The sequence below is a fragment of the Mobula birostris genome, chromosome 13, assembly GCF_030028105.1.
Source record: "Mobula birostris isolate sMobBir1 chromosome 13, sMobBir1.hap1, whole genome shotgun sequence".
Taxonomy (NCBI): Eukaryota; Metazoa; Chordata; class Chondrichthyes; order Myliobatiformes; family Myliobatidae; genus Mobula; species Mobula birostris.
Window position 1 is genome coordinate 3,093,372 of NC_092382.1, and position 14,742 is coordinate 3,108,113.

A 14,742-nucleotide genomic window follows, 5' to 3' on the forward strand; every position below is an offset into this window, starting at 1 on the left:
AAATTCCTTTGTCAACTATGGTGGCCTATACGTGCCACTTGAGAACCTCTGCCTCTGTAGCCCATATCTATCCTGCAACTTGTGACCTGTTCCCGGAAGCATCAGCCAGCTCAGCTCTGCCGTCATCTCCACTGGTATCCTTCTCCAATCTACCTGGGTAAGCTTCTCTCTCGTGCCTCTGTAATTCCCTTTATTCCATTGCGATACTGATACTGTAAGTTATGCTTCTCCCTCTCAAACTGCAGAATCAATTCATTCAAATGATGATCACTACCTCTTAAGGGTTCTTTTACATTAAGCTCCCTCATAGGATCAGGGTTATTGCACAACACCCAATCAAAGATAGCCCTTCCCTGAGTATTCCTAAGCACAAACTGCTCTAAAACGCTAACTCATCGGTATTCAGTAAAATCCCTCTCTTGCGATCCAACTCCTGAAGTTTGTTTGATTTTCTTATTCCGCGTGCATATTGAAGTCCCCCATTACAATTGCGTCATCACATTTATTACATGCCTTTTCCAGCTCCCTTTGCAATCTCAACCCCACACCTTCGCTACTATTTGCAGGGCAATAAAGGATTCCCATAAATCTTTTTTTTTTAACCGTTGCGGATTCTTATGTCCACCCACAAAGATTCAACATTCTCTGACCCTATGCCATCACTTTTCTAAAGATGTGATTCTATCTCGAACCAACACAGCTACAATACCACCGCCTATGCCTTCCTGCCTGTCCTTTCGACAAGACGTACATCCTGTACCGTTAAGCTCCCAACTGTGGTCTCCTTTCAGCCACGACTCAGTGATGCCCAGAGCATCACGCTAACCAATCTCTAATTGTGCCAAGCGTTCGTCCACCTTACTCCGAACGCTGCGCGCATTTAAATACAATGCGTTCAGTCCTGCATCTGCGCCCTTTTGAATTTTGTCTATGTGGTACAATTTAACACTTTGCTCTGTCTGTATCTGAACCCAGTCATTGGCTTGTTCTTCCTTACATTCATGTTACACCCATCGTCTACTTGTAAACCTGCTGGTTCATCCACACAGCTCTATTGTCCGAGTTCCAATCCCCCTGACATTTTAGCTTAAAACACTCCCAACAGCTCCAGTAAATCTGCCCGTAAGAATATTGGTCCCTATCGGATTCACGTGCAACACGTCCCTTTTGTACAGGTCTTACCTGCCCCAGAAGTGGTCCCAATTATCCAGAAATCTGAATCACTGCCCCCTGCTCCAAAACCTCAACCACAATTTCTCTGCCACCTCATTCTATTGCTATTGCCACTGTCGGGTGGCACAGGCAGCTGTCCTGAGATGACTACTTTTGAGGTCCTGCTTCTCAGCTTTTTTTTTCTAGCTCCATATGTTCTGTTTTCCAGACCTCCTCCCTTTTCTCTTCCTATGTCGTCGGTACGAACGTTTGCCCCGACCTCTGGCTGCTCAACATCCTTTCTCGGGATATTGTGGATGTGTCCAGAAACATTTCGGACAAAGGCACCTGAGAGGCGAAGACCATCGGTGTTTCCTTTTTTTGTGTCCACAGAATCGCCTACCTATAGACTCCCTTATTACCGCTGCCATTCTCTTCAGCTTCCGGCTGTTCCGCGCATCACTGAGGAATTGCCTGAGTTCATGTACCAGCTCCTCAGAGATGAAGAGACTGTAGACTAGTGTGGGGCGTGTTACATCATTACTGGCTCAGCCTGGAAAGGGAAACAGAAATTATGTTACTTTTCTGTGGCTTAGTGCTGACAGTTTAATCCTAAAGGAGTGTCAAGAACATGGGGTCCATTGTGAGAAAAGTAAATGTCAGTAGAGCAAGTAAATTGCACCCCCCCCCCCGCCAGTGTTACCCTCTGCAGTGCAGAGTGGAGCCTTAACAGCGAATCAGATCAGAAATGTTTCTGGGCCATCGTTCATTTTCAGACACTCTGTCTCTGATCTCCGGATTTCACCCAAACAATGTCTTTAACAAGTTTTTTTTTATTAAAGAATATATGTAGTACTCTCCATGTTCATCAGACCAGGCATTGATAACCTATTTCTATCTCTCCTAAGATGTTCGACAGAAACACAAGGAGACTCTGCGGGCACAAACTGAAACACTGAGAGTGAACACAATCCTGATGAGGGAGAAGGTGAAGGTTTTCCAGCTGGTTGATCGATACGCTGAGCTCACGGTCATTTCTACTGTTCGAGATCGGAGACTTGTGGAACATGAGCTGCTGGCAAGAGGCAGAGACCACGAGGAGTGGAGAGAAAAACATTTCCGCAGAGAGCTGGAAAAAATCCGGACTGACCAGTTGTTCCAGAGGAGTTTTGTTCAAAACTTTAAAAAATCTGTCTTTGGAAACAAAACAGGTATGTTCGCAGCAGTGGCCGGAGTCCCGGGAATCGGGAAAACAACAATGGTACAAAAGATTGTTTATGACTGGGCCACAGGGAAAATCTACCAACAATTCCAGTTTGTCTTCAGTTTCAAATTCCGGGATTTAAACTCCATTAACTGTAAGATAAACCTGAGAGAACTGATTCTGGATCAGTATCCATACTTTGGGAATTTACTGAGAGAGGTCTGGAAGAACCCAGAGGGATTGCTGTTTATATTCGATGGTTTGGATGAATTCAAACACAGAATCGATTTTGCTGACAGTCGCAGAGATACAGAACCCAAACACCACTGCCCAGATCCTGAGTGGTGGTGTGAAGTGTCTGACATTGTGTGCAGTTTAATCCAGGGCAAGCTGCTCCCAGGGTGTTCAGTGCTGGTGACCACACGTCCCACAGCGTTACATTTATTGGAAAAGGCGGATATCAATGTCCGGGCTGAAATCCTGGGATTTGTTGGTGAGGAACGGAAGGAATATTTCATCAGACATTTTGAAGATCAGACAGTGGCAGCAGCTGTTTTCAAACACGTGGAGGAGAACGAGATCCTGTACACCATGAGCTACAACCCCTCCTACTGCTGGATCCTTGCTCTGGCGCTCGGCCCCTTCTTCACACAAAGAGTCAGGGACCCGCAGCGAGTTCCCAAGACCATCACCCAACTATATTGCTACTATATTTACAACATCCTGAAAAACCACGGCCGTGAGATTGAGAACCCCCGTGATGTGTTACTCAGGGTTGGTCAGATGGCCTTCAGAGGAGTGTCCCAGAGGAAGATTGTGTTTACAGATGGAGATTTGATCAAGAACAATCTGCAGCCTTCCCAGTTCCTGTCCGGGTTCCTGATGGAGCTTTTGGAGAGAGAGGATTCTGCCCGGAGCGTGGTGTACACATTCCCACACCTCACCATCCAAGAGTTTGTAGCTGCAGTCGCACAATTCCTGACTCTACATCCCGGGAATATCCTGAAATTCCTCACTGAAGCCCACAATACGACAGACGGTCGATTTGATATATTTCTCCGTTTTATTGCTGGTCTCTCCTCCCCAATGACAGCTAGGGGCCTGGAGGAGTTTCTGGGCCCATTTCCTCATCAAACAACCTGCCAGGTGATTGACTGGGTGAAGGAGGAGGTTACACGCCAGAGTGGAAACACATGGAGTGGAGTTGGTAGAAGGAGCCTCCTGAACACATTGCACTACCTGTTTGAGTCTCAGAATCGTGGACTGGCTCAGGCCGCACTGGGATCAGTGGAAACACTTTCATTCAGTGGAATGACACTGACTCCGATTGACTGCACGGTCCTGTCTCATGTCATCGTACCCTGTGATACAATAAAACACCTCAACCTGGGGAACTGCCACATTCAGTGTGAAGGAATCCAGCGGCTGGGACCCGGGCTGCACAAGTGCCAGGATTTGAGGTAACTCTGAACTGTGAAATTGTTCCATTGTGTTGTTTCAATGCAAAGTGTTTTGGGTTAAACTGCGATAAATTAGACTGTGAAGAATTGTGATAAATGCCAGGGAATCGTCAGTAATTCCCCAAGGACAGGAGGGTTCTGCGGTTCCTTGTGAAGGGATGTTGGAAACTTCATCAGATCAGTGAACAACGGCCATTGGTTTAATGGTAGTAAATCACAGGAATGGCTGTGTTTCTCCCTGCCTCTGACACATCCATTGACAATGTTCCTGATCACTGTTACTGACACCCAGACCAACATTGACAGCAAAAGGTGGGTCAGAGATTCACACCCCCTTCCCAGTGAGGAATAAGAGACCGTCAGCAGACTGTCCAGTGAGAATGAAAGAAATACCATTGTGAGATTGTCCTACCCTGCCCTTCCCCGTGTGTGACTATCACCATCAGCCCACCTGAATGACTTTGTTTACTCCCAGATACCCAGACTGCATGGGCACATCTCCTCTCCTAATTATGATCCTAGGTTCAGACCCATCCCTCCTGTACAATCTATTGCTGCATCCTCTCCTCTTGTAGGATCATCGTTTCCCCCTCGGGCCCTCCTGTGGGACCTCTCATCCACATTCCCCTTCCTTTCTTGGGGATCTCTTCCCCATACCCATTCCTCCTGCGGGCTCTCTCATCCCTATAACCCTTCCTTTCTTCGGTTTCTCTCTTCATCACCCTTCCGCCTTGTGGATCCCTGTTCCCCATCCCCTTTTCTCCTGTCCGATCTCTCTTCCCCTTCCCCCTTCCTCATGTGGGATCTCCCTCTCTCATCCCACTTCTTCCTGCAGGTTCGGTTTTCCTATCCCTTTCCCTCAGGTGGGACTTCCATTTACAAATCTTCCTCACTGTGGGACTTTCTCCCATCCTTCATCCCTGCCCCTCCCGACCCTCTCACATCAGTAACACTTTTCTAACCATCGGGGAATGAGACAGAATATGTGGAGTTTACAGGGTCACACCGACAGACTAAATTACTGACGTTCGGTCAATACACTGGAGCTGGGCAATGAGGGACATTGACAGTGATGGGAACTCCGATCAGAGATTTACTGAAGGGTTTAGTCTTTCCTGAAATATCCGAGAGAGAGAAATTCCCTCAGACCCGCGGTTTGAATCACTTTGTTCATCAATTTGTCTGTTTGTGTTTAGACTTGGGAGGAATAAACTGGGAAATTCAGGAGTGAAACTGGTGTCTGCGGCTCTGAGGAACCCGGAGTGTAAAATACAGAAACTCGGGTAAGTACCAGACTGTGGGAGATTGTGTTTACAGTCACCGGGTGTCTGACACTGAACATTAATGTGATCAGCAATTGTGTTATGATGAACACTGGGGATTTGTACCGTCTCCTGTCTCTGTGTCCTTCACCCTCACTCTCTCTCATCTCCAGGCTGTTCAAGGTCGGTCTCACAGATTCTGGTGCCGAGGATCTCGCCTCCGCTCTCAATACAACCCCATCACTGACGGAGCTGGACCTGAGTGGTAATAAACTGGGAGATTCAGGAGTGAAACTGGTGTCTGCGGCTCTGAGGAACCCGGAGTGTAAAATACAGAAACTGGTGTAAGTACCAGACTGTGGGAGATTGTGTTTACAGTCACTGGGTGTCTGACACTGAATATTAATGTGATCAGTAATTGTGTTACTGATAAACACTGGGGATTTGTACCGTCTCCTGTCTCTCTGTGTCCTTCACCCTCACTCTCTCTCATCTCCAGGCTGAGGGATGTCGGTCTCACAGATTCTGGTGCCGAGGATCTCGTCTCCGCTCTCAGTACAAACCCATCACTGACGGAGCTGAACATGAGTGGTAATAAACTGGGAGATTCAGGAGTGAAATTGGTGTCTGCGGCTTTAAGGAACCCGGAGTGTAAAATACAGAAACTGGTGTAAGTACCGGACTGTGGGAGATTGTGTTTACAGTCACTGGGTGTCTGACACTGAACATTAATGTGATCAGTAATTGTGTTACTGATAAACACTGGGGATTTGTACCGTCTCCAGTCTCTCTGTGTCCTTCACCCTCACTCTCTCTCATCTCCAGGCTGTTCAACGTCGGTCTGACAGATTCTGGTGTCGAGGATCTCGTCTGCGCTCTCAGTACAAACCCATCACTGACAGTACTGGACCTGGGACCAAACTCACTCACAGATCGATCTGTCCCCGCTCTCCGCCACCTCATACTGACCGTCCCGAATCTGGAGCAAATCGAGTGAGTGTTTGTGTCAATGTTCAATGTGATAAAATATCAGCGGATCTGCGGGTTTTCTGGTGGTATTTGTCTGTGAATGTTGTTGAAACATTAACCCCAGTCCCCTGCGACTGACACTGTTGTGTAATCTGTTTATTTCAATTTTATTCTTCCATCTATTTCAGGCTGGTTAACAATCTGTTCAGTGAGACCGGGAGGAAGGAACTGAGATCTCTGCAGGAAACCAGACCCGGACTGACAGTGACCGTGTGAACATCTGAATGTGTGAACATCCCCGCCCGCGGAATGGGATCATTTTGGCCGATTGTCCGCCCTCCCCTTTAACTCCCGCCCTCCCCTTACCTTTAATGTCCACTGCCAGGTTTAATTCCCAACAGTTCTAACAGAACTGGCTCCAGTCTCACGCTCTGTGACATCAGAAGCACTCCCGCAGTGATGTATTTCTGCCTGTTGTACAGCGGCACAGCTTCCGCCGGATGTGCTGGTTCAAGCCCACCTCCCCCCCCCCCCCCAGCCACGTGAGACGCCGGAGAATTGCACAAATAGGAACAGCCCGGGGGACGGGGCGCAGTCTGGGACACCAGTGTCCCGAGGTGGAATTATCCCGGGAGAGAATCCTTTTGCTCCCTTTGCTGAGGACGGTGCATTCGGCAGTCTGGCCGATGTAATGATGTTAAATTGACAAATACCTCGGCAGTGACCCTGGATCTGCAGCGATCCCGGACACAGCCCTGAAGTGTGATTTTATAATCATCGGTTCCCCAATGCAGAGTGACAGTGAGAAACGGGACTGGTTATTCAACCGGTCACTCGTTGTCGCCGGTCAGTTAATTGTGTGTGACTGTGAGTGAGTCGGGAGCAGTTTATTTATCCCCGCACATCAGCAGCTCACACATTGTTTAATTTACATTTGTCATGATGAAATCAATAAACCGCTGTCACTTCCTGTCTTGGTGTCGGACTTGAGTTTTATTTGAGGTTTCTGCCCTGTGCACTGCAACAGTGTGTCGGAGCTCCTCACACTAACACAGTAGCATCTCAGCTCCAGGCAGAGGGAGGTCGGACTGCCAGAGTCTGGGTGGCAAGGATCGCATCTCCACCTAATCTCCATCCTGGCTAACTGATCCCCTCTTGCCACCCCGCAGACAGTTAAAATTGACGATAATATCAACGTTAATCTACAGAGGTCGCGAGTACGAGAGGGATAAGGGATGGATACCAACGTTAAACACGGAGTGAAGATCCCTCCACACTGTCCATCCCACACTCCCGGGGTCAGGCACGGAGTGAAGCTCTCTCCGAACTGTCCAATCTCACTCTCTGCGGTGGAGCAGTAGCCCAGGATGAAATTGAAGATGAGGATAATTTTGCAAAAACGAGACCACACCCCTTACCGTCCTCTCTCGCTGTCGCCACTCCTAACGGGACCCATCTCTTACCGTTCACTCACACAGACCTCGCTGTCAACCAAACGCCACCTTTTCCTATTCATTCCCACCATTCGCACTCGCAATAGACGCCACCCCTTCCCATTCACTCCCAATGGGACCCAGCCCTTCCCATTCACTCCCACCATCTGCCTCCCAATGGGACCCTTCCAGTTCATTTCCAGCCGGAATGGGGTCTTGAAAATCCTCGGGAACGCCGGAATTCTGTATTTGACTGAACTCGTCACGGGGTTTACGAAATTTGACGAGAACGCCGATGGGTTTATTTGTTACACGGAAAGTCCAGGGTCGTGTGAATGTTGGCGGCTTTGTAACACTGACGATGATTTATCTCTAGTCGGAGACAGTGGATACGATCAGACTGAAGGACCTTCGACACTCCTTCCTGAACATGGCATGGTCGGGGGGGGGGCTGTGAGAGAGGTTTATAGTTTTCTTGTCCCCACGCCGGGTGATTCATTGCTCCCGGTTCCCGGTGTCCACATAGCACACAGGAAGTTATACAGGACACGGTTCCCGGTCTCCATATCCCAAACTGGGAATTTTGCCAGATACGGTTCCCGATCTCTGTCTCCACACTGAGAGTTTTACCGCGCACGGTGTCGGGTCTCTGTACCGACACCGGGAATATTACCACACAAGTTTCCTGGTGTCTGTATCCTCTTCTCTCCACGACACTTGGAGTAATAGCGCACAGGATCCAAAGATGAGGATGTCGTTATGACTTTGTTCATAATAGTCCTTGCATTAAAATAGACACATTTAAAACCATCGGTCTGAGCGCGTCCCTTCTCTATCACCTGCCTACGCTCCTTCTCGCACTGTATACAATCTTACTCTACTTGTAAGCCAACCGCTACTCCCTCTGTCTCTTCATTTCGGTTCCCACCCCCAGAAATTCTAGTTTAAGCTCTCCGGAATACCCTTAGCAAACCTCGCCGCTAGGATATTGGTCCCCTCTGGGATTCAAGTGCAACCCGTCCCTTTGTACAGGTCACTCCTGCCCCAGAAGAGGTCCCAATGATCCAGAAATCTGAATCCCTGCCCCCTGCCCCAATCCCTCAGCCACGCATTTATCCTCCACCTCATTCTATTCTAATACTCACTGTCGTGTGGCACGGACGGTAATCCCGAGAATTCTACCTTTGAGGTCCTACTTCTCAACTTCCTTCCTAACTCCCTGTAATCAGTGCTCAGGACCTCCTCCTTTTTCCTACCTATGTCATTGGTACCAATATGTACCACGGCCTCCGGCTGTTCACCTCCCCACTTCAGAGTATTGTGGACACAATCAGAAACATCCCGGACCCTGGCCTCTGGGAGGCAAACCACGATCCGAGTTTCTTTCCTGCGTCCACATAATTGCCGGTCTGACCCCCTAACTGTAGAGTCTCCTATCACTGTTGCCATCCTCTTCCTTTAAAGAGGAATAAGCTGGAACGGGGTCTTACACTGGCCATGCGTTCCTCTTGCTCTTAATGGTTCGAAACCCTGTTGCTCGTTTCAATTGTTTGTATGATTTTTATGTTTTCCTCTTGCACATTGAGCGTTTTCCTTTGATTGTTATCTTTGATCTTTATTTGTCTTTAATTGGGTTCTTTCGAGTTTCTTACTTTGTGACGACCTGTGAGCAAGCAAATCTCAAGGCTGTACAATGTATACATTCATTGAAATGAATTCAATTGAATTAACTTTATGTCTTAGATCCTTCACATACATAAGGAATAAAAATCTTTACGTTACATCTCCATCTAAATGTGCAATGTGCAATCACAATAAATGTACTTGAATCTTGTATCTTGAATCTTTCTCTAGATTTTGTTAGTGGTCCGCCCCATCACATTCCTTGGCCAATATTTTAGCTGTGTTCGATAGGTTTTCCATGGCAGACCGATTCATTCCTCTAAACAAGCTACCATCAGCACGAGAGGGTGCACAAAATCCGTATATGTGGTTTTCCACTGATATTGTTTCGAACAGAGGTCGCCCATTCACCTCCACGTTCTCCCAAGCTGTTTCCAAGTTGATTGGTGCGACCTTTCATCGGGGTCCCATACTCCGACTAATGGACAGACTATGAGAATGAACCATTCAGAGCGAACCATTGGCTGCCTCTTGTAGTGACCATTTAATCTGAGCCGCGTTCTCCCATAATTTCCTTCACCTTCCGTCATTGGGTATGACTCCGTTCAAATGTCAAATTTGAGTTTCACCCCACGCTGATCAGGAGGTCGTGGTTAATGTTCCGGCAGCAGAACAATTTGTTCAGAAGTGCAAATAAGACCTAAAACGCTCCAGAGTTTTCTGTTCCGCCCGGAAACAAGCCAGCGGCAACCGGAAGAGACGTCTGGGTCCCTCTTTCTATATGAGTCAGCGGGTCTGGCCTTCAAACTAAACATCCTCTACTCCAACTAGCATGGTGCAAAATAGCTACTCTCTTTATGGGTCCCATCAAAGTCTTCGGAAAATTAACCTGGTAACATGCAGGTTACAAATTCCTCGTTCTATGCGACTTCATCCCACCTTTCATTTATCCCCTTGGCCCAATTCCCACGCCCGACCAAGGATCGTAGACGGAGATTCCATAGACTGCTTGCTTCACGGACATTAAGGGGATATCTAACATAGTTGAGACTGGAAGGGTTACGGCCAGGAGGAACAGTGTTGTGTTCATTCCAGGGATATTGTGGATCGTGGCGTTATTTCGGAATACCATCGTGTTCAACCAGCTAGTCCTGGAGGGAAGGAATTTTGTCAGACGATGTGCACTTCTATGGAGTATTCAGCCGGCTCTGCTTTTTTGCTGCTTTTTGTATTCCCTTCGTTTTATTAACTATCACTAAAATGCATTGTAACACTTCGGAGTTTTATGTGTTAGAGTTGGCTCTTCTCTAGTTTATATTAAAGTTGAATTGTCATCGGGTACTTCCCATTAATCCTCCTCGAGACCTTGCAGGTATCCAATTTAGTATCCTTGGACGAGTGTTTCTTATCAGAATGATAACTTGTAAGCTTTTCAGAAGTCGGGGATTTTAATTAGCTGGGCCGGATTCCTTGGTGACCTGGAGCGTATTTAAGGGAGCCGTGCTAACCTGCCCGGGCTCGGGAATCCTCATCTTTGTCCAGTGAAGTTAAAGCCGAGTTATTCCCAGTTATCCCGGACCTTGTATGTTCTACTGTTTGGTTTCGTCTCTCTTGTTATCAAAATGCTTAGTTTTGTTTAACCCTTCCGTGTCTCCGTGTGATCCTGCAATTGAGTCCGAAGATTCAGCGTGACACAGAGGAGAAGGTGAGAAAGTAAGAAAGACCATAGAATAGAAAGAGAGGGATCGAACGAAGAACGGCATAAAGCTGGTCAGAGGGGAGTGGAAGTGAAATGGAATCTGTTTTAGCAGCTTCTTACCTTGTGTCCTCATGGACCGGGTATTCCAAATACCAACTCCACCGCTCTTTCCATGCCTCTTTTGGGACTCCATCCTCTATCCTACGTCCACCTCTTCAACTTTATATCCGGTGTCTCCTCCCGTCTTTCGTCCCTCAGTTTTCCTTCTATCTCCTTCCGTCTCCATCATGCTCCGACTTCCGGTTCCGGCTGTTACCCGGTGGAGCACTTCCGCTGGGCTGGGCGCTGTTCACGGGAGAGCTCGAACAATTAAAATATCTCACAAATCGCCCTAGGCCACGGCATTAAGACATACGGAATGGCAGAACTAACTCCAGGGTGTTTACTGTGGTATACGACAGTGTACTGAGAAGCACACTATTTCTGAAGAGTAGTGTAACCTGCGCCGAATAAAAAAGTCAGTCAAAACCCAATGAATGCCCGTCTAGAATTTGCTGTAATGCACAAGGTACATTTTTTATAACCTCATCCGATGACAACTGATTCGCAAATCATTCGTGTGTACATTGCACCCTGGAAATCAACTCCCGGATACCTGTTATTCCGCAAGTAAATTTCCTGAACACTTCAATTCAACCCAGGTCTCTAATTCCCTCCCAATTATCCTCAGATGCCATTGGTATTGGGATTCTGGCGATATGCATCCTCCCTATGCTAATGCTGGGGATGTCCTGTGTGTGACCGCAGGCGCCATCAGTCATTTGTAAACCACACAGTCCGATGTTGCTAGCGACTTTAACCAGGTGCCCGACCTGCTGAGTTCCTCCAGCGTGTTCTGAGTGCTGCTTTGACCCCAGCATCTGCAGATTATTTTGTGCTTACCAAGTTAAGGGCTTTCCTGCTTAAATTCTGTCAGCTTGTTGAAATTGCCACGAGAGGTGAGAACACATCAGCACTGACTTACACCAACAACCCTGGTGCCAGAAAAATCTGCCATCCGGCTTTACCTCGGATTTTCTGACTACGTGTCTGTCATACTAATTCCTGCCTACCGACTGCGGATTAAACGAGTTAAACCAGTTCAAAGGGAAATCGAGACCCTACGCGAAGGAGCAACCTCGGCATTGTTGTAGTCTTGAATACAAGGGCTGCGACGTGTTCTGGGAAGCAACTATCTATGAGCATCACACTAACATCAATCGATGTGTTAGATCTGTGACTGTATACGCAGGGCCGTGCATTGAGGACATCACGGTTATTAAGCACAAATATTTGAGGGCGAAACGGAAGCCATGGCTGACAGCAGAAGTCGGGCACAGCTGAGAAATTCCTACTACAATGGGTCCTTCCCACTTTTCCTGTCGCTGAACACAGTCCACTGATATTCCCGTAGTCTCCGCACTCCATTCCGTCCAGGATGCTGTTTATCGCCTTCAGCTCGGACTTCAATACGATCTTCCCTCGGATGCTCGTGGGTAATCTGTCAATGTTGTGGCTCGACACATCTCTGAGCCACTGGATCCTTGACTTCTTGACATGAGAACCACAGTCAGTCCGTGTAGGCAGATACATCTCCAGCACCATTACGCTGAGTACCGGGACTGCGCGCTCAGCTCGCTGATGTTCACGTTGCTGGCGCATAACTGCATTGCAAGATCGAGTTCTATCCGAATTACCTAGTTCGCTGTACTTGGCCACTTCAACTACGACGACGACACGGCGTACAGGGAGGAGGGAGAGCGGCTGATGGACAGGAAGACTTGAGTCTCAAGGTGGACGTCCAAGGAGGTGATTCTGGCCTTTAAGAAAATGCAGGCTGACGGCGTCGCACTGCACATACACGACTCGGCCGTGGAGAGAGTTCGGAGTACCGGGTTTCTGGGTGAACACGTACGGACGATCTCACCTGGTTCCTCAACACCACGTCTGTGGTCACGAAAGCGCAGTAACGCCATCTCCCTCGGGGGTCTGAGACTACTGAGGCTCACCTTCCCCCATCCTTACCAATGTTCGTACGAGCACCATAACGTGTCTCTATACCAGCTGCATCACCATCTGGTACAGGCATTGCAAAACATCTGACCCCTGTCGTCCGCCCTTTAAACTCGCACCACCAGGCAGGAGGTACCGCAGCATCAATCCAAGGACTGTTACAATAGATCATCATGCTTGAAGCACCAGTAGCGCATACTATATTGTTTTTTTTTTGTAACTTGTGTTGCAAATGCACCTTACTATTTGTTAATTCTCTAGTGGTAACTTGATGTGTAATATGTGTGAATTACGTGCACTGTGCTGTGCGCTTTGGTCAGGAGGAAAGTTGTTTCTTTCGGTGGTATACATATCTACCGCTGAATGACAATAAACTGAACTTGAATGTAAACTTTTCACATGTATAAACCTTTATATTGTGTCGAAAATTCACCCTTCAATTCACTGCATGGTAGCTGTTATTGTATAAATGAGTCATGCAAATCGCACGATCGGAGGTCAGCCTGTAACTCAATCCCTAGTTCCTGTTAATTTATGTTGTCATCTTTCGAACATATCTGTTGGATTCCGGACGACAGTTCAACTTCGGCTATCTGATATTCTGCATATTATCCATTCACCACAGCCCGTGGGCCGCCTCGATCAGATTCCAGACGATAACCTGTTATTCTTTCTGTAAGCTAGCCCACGATGAAACTATTCACGGGTAGTTCGTTCTCATGGCATCTGTGAATCGATACATGGTCTCCCTTGTCCGAACTCCACGGTGAAACTCATTCCCAATGATCTGACATTTCTGAGTCTGATATTCTAGGGATACATCCTGCTTGATCCCCGAGAACAGATTTCTTTTTAAAACGCAGACATGGATGTCTGTTATTCTATATATAATGCCCGTTCACAGTTTAATCCTCAACGGGTCTCCGCCTTACCCGTAGCCATATCCCTGTGCCAACTTGTACAGGATGAGTGTCCGGGTCATCAGGAATATCGTGAGCATGATGTGCAGGAGGTTCAGGAGCAGGGAAATGGATGTCAAAAGGAAAGCAGCATTCAGAATAATGTGATCCAGATCTGTTTGCCGTCAGTAAATAGTGGTGGTCCGCTGGGGTCGGGATTGAAATCAACGATTTGGGTGGAAGAATGGATAGCTTGGTGACCAACTTTGCAGTTGATATGAAGGTAGGTTAGAGCAAAGCAGGTGTCTGCAGAAGGACTTGGAGGGATTTGGAGAACAGGCGATGAAGTAGCAGATGAAATACAGGTAGATGTCTGAGGGGAGATTTGCAGAGGTATACCAAATGACAAACATAAAAAAAATTAGTCCTGACGAAGGGTCTCGGCCCGGAACCTTGACTGTACTTCTTCCTATAGATGCTTCCTGGCCTGCTGCGATCCACCAGCATTTTGCGCATACCAAATGACAAGGCGAATGGAGAGTGTAAATGCAAGCAGGCTTTCTCCACTGATGTTGGGCGAGAATACAGAGAGAGATTAGAGGTGAAGGGTGAAATGTGAAATGTTTAAGGGAAACATGAGGGGAAACGTCTTCACCCAGAGGGTCGTCAGAGTGTAGACAGTGCTGCCAACGCAAACGCTAATTGAGATTTCGGTTTCAACCTTTAAGAGATGATTGGATATGTACACGGATGAGATGGAGATGGATGCCCACGGTCCAGGTGCAGGTCGATAGCAGTAGGCGGTTTAAATAATTCCTCACGGAACTGGCGGACTGGAGACCCTGTTTCTGTGCAGTGGTTCACTGTGGTTGTCTGACTGTATGTCTGGGTTAGAACATTAGTGTCTCACAGCACCGGCCAGTCTAGAGGGTCGTTGATACTGTTCGAAGCCTCCGTCCTTGCACACACTGAATCTTGAAGACTGAGTG

At 47.6% G+C, this 14,742-nt stretch overlaps 1 protein-coding gene across 1 annotated transcript in view; it reads left to right on the plus strand.

Moving 5' to 3' along the window:
• LOC140208224 (NACHT, LRR and PYD domains-containing protein 3-like) overlaps nt 1–7,019 on the plus strand; it is a 41,774-nt gene extending 34,755 nt beyond the window's left edge. Inside the window, exons 6-11 of the mRNA XM_072276742.1 lie at nt 2,061–3,816; nt 5,013–5,099; nt 5,252–5,422; nt 5,578–5,748; nt 5,904–6,071; nt 6,236–7,019. Coding sequence (XP_072132843.1) covers nt 2,061–3,816; nt 5,013–5,099; nt 5,252–5,422; nt 5,578–5,748; nt 5,904–6,071; nt 6,236–6,323 — 2,441 coding nt within the window. The 3' untranslated portion in view covers nt 6,324–7,019. The remainder of the gene's footprint in view (nt 1–2,060; nt 3,817–5,012; nt 5,100–5,251; nt 5,423–5,577; nt 5,749–5,903; nt 6,072–6,235) is intronic.
• The last annotated feature ends 7,723 nt before the right edge of the window (nt 7,020–14,742 follow it).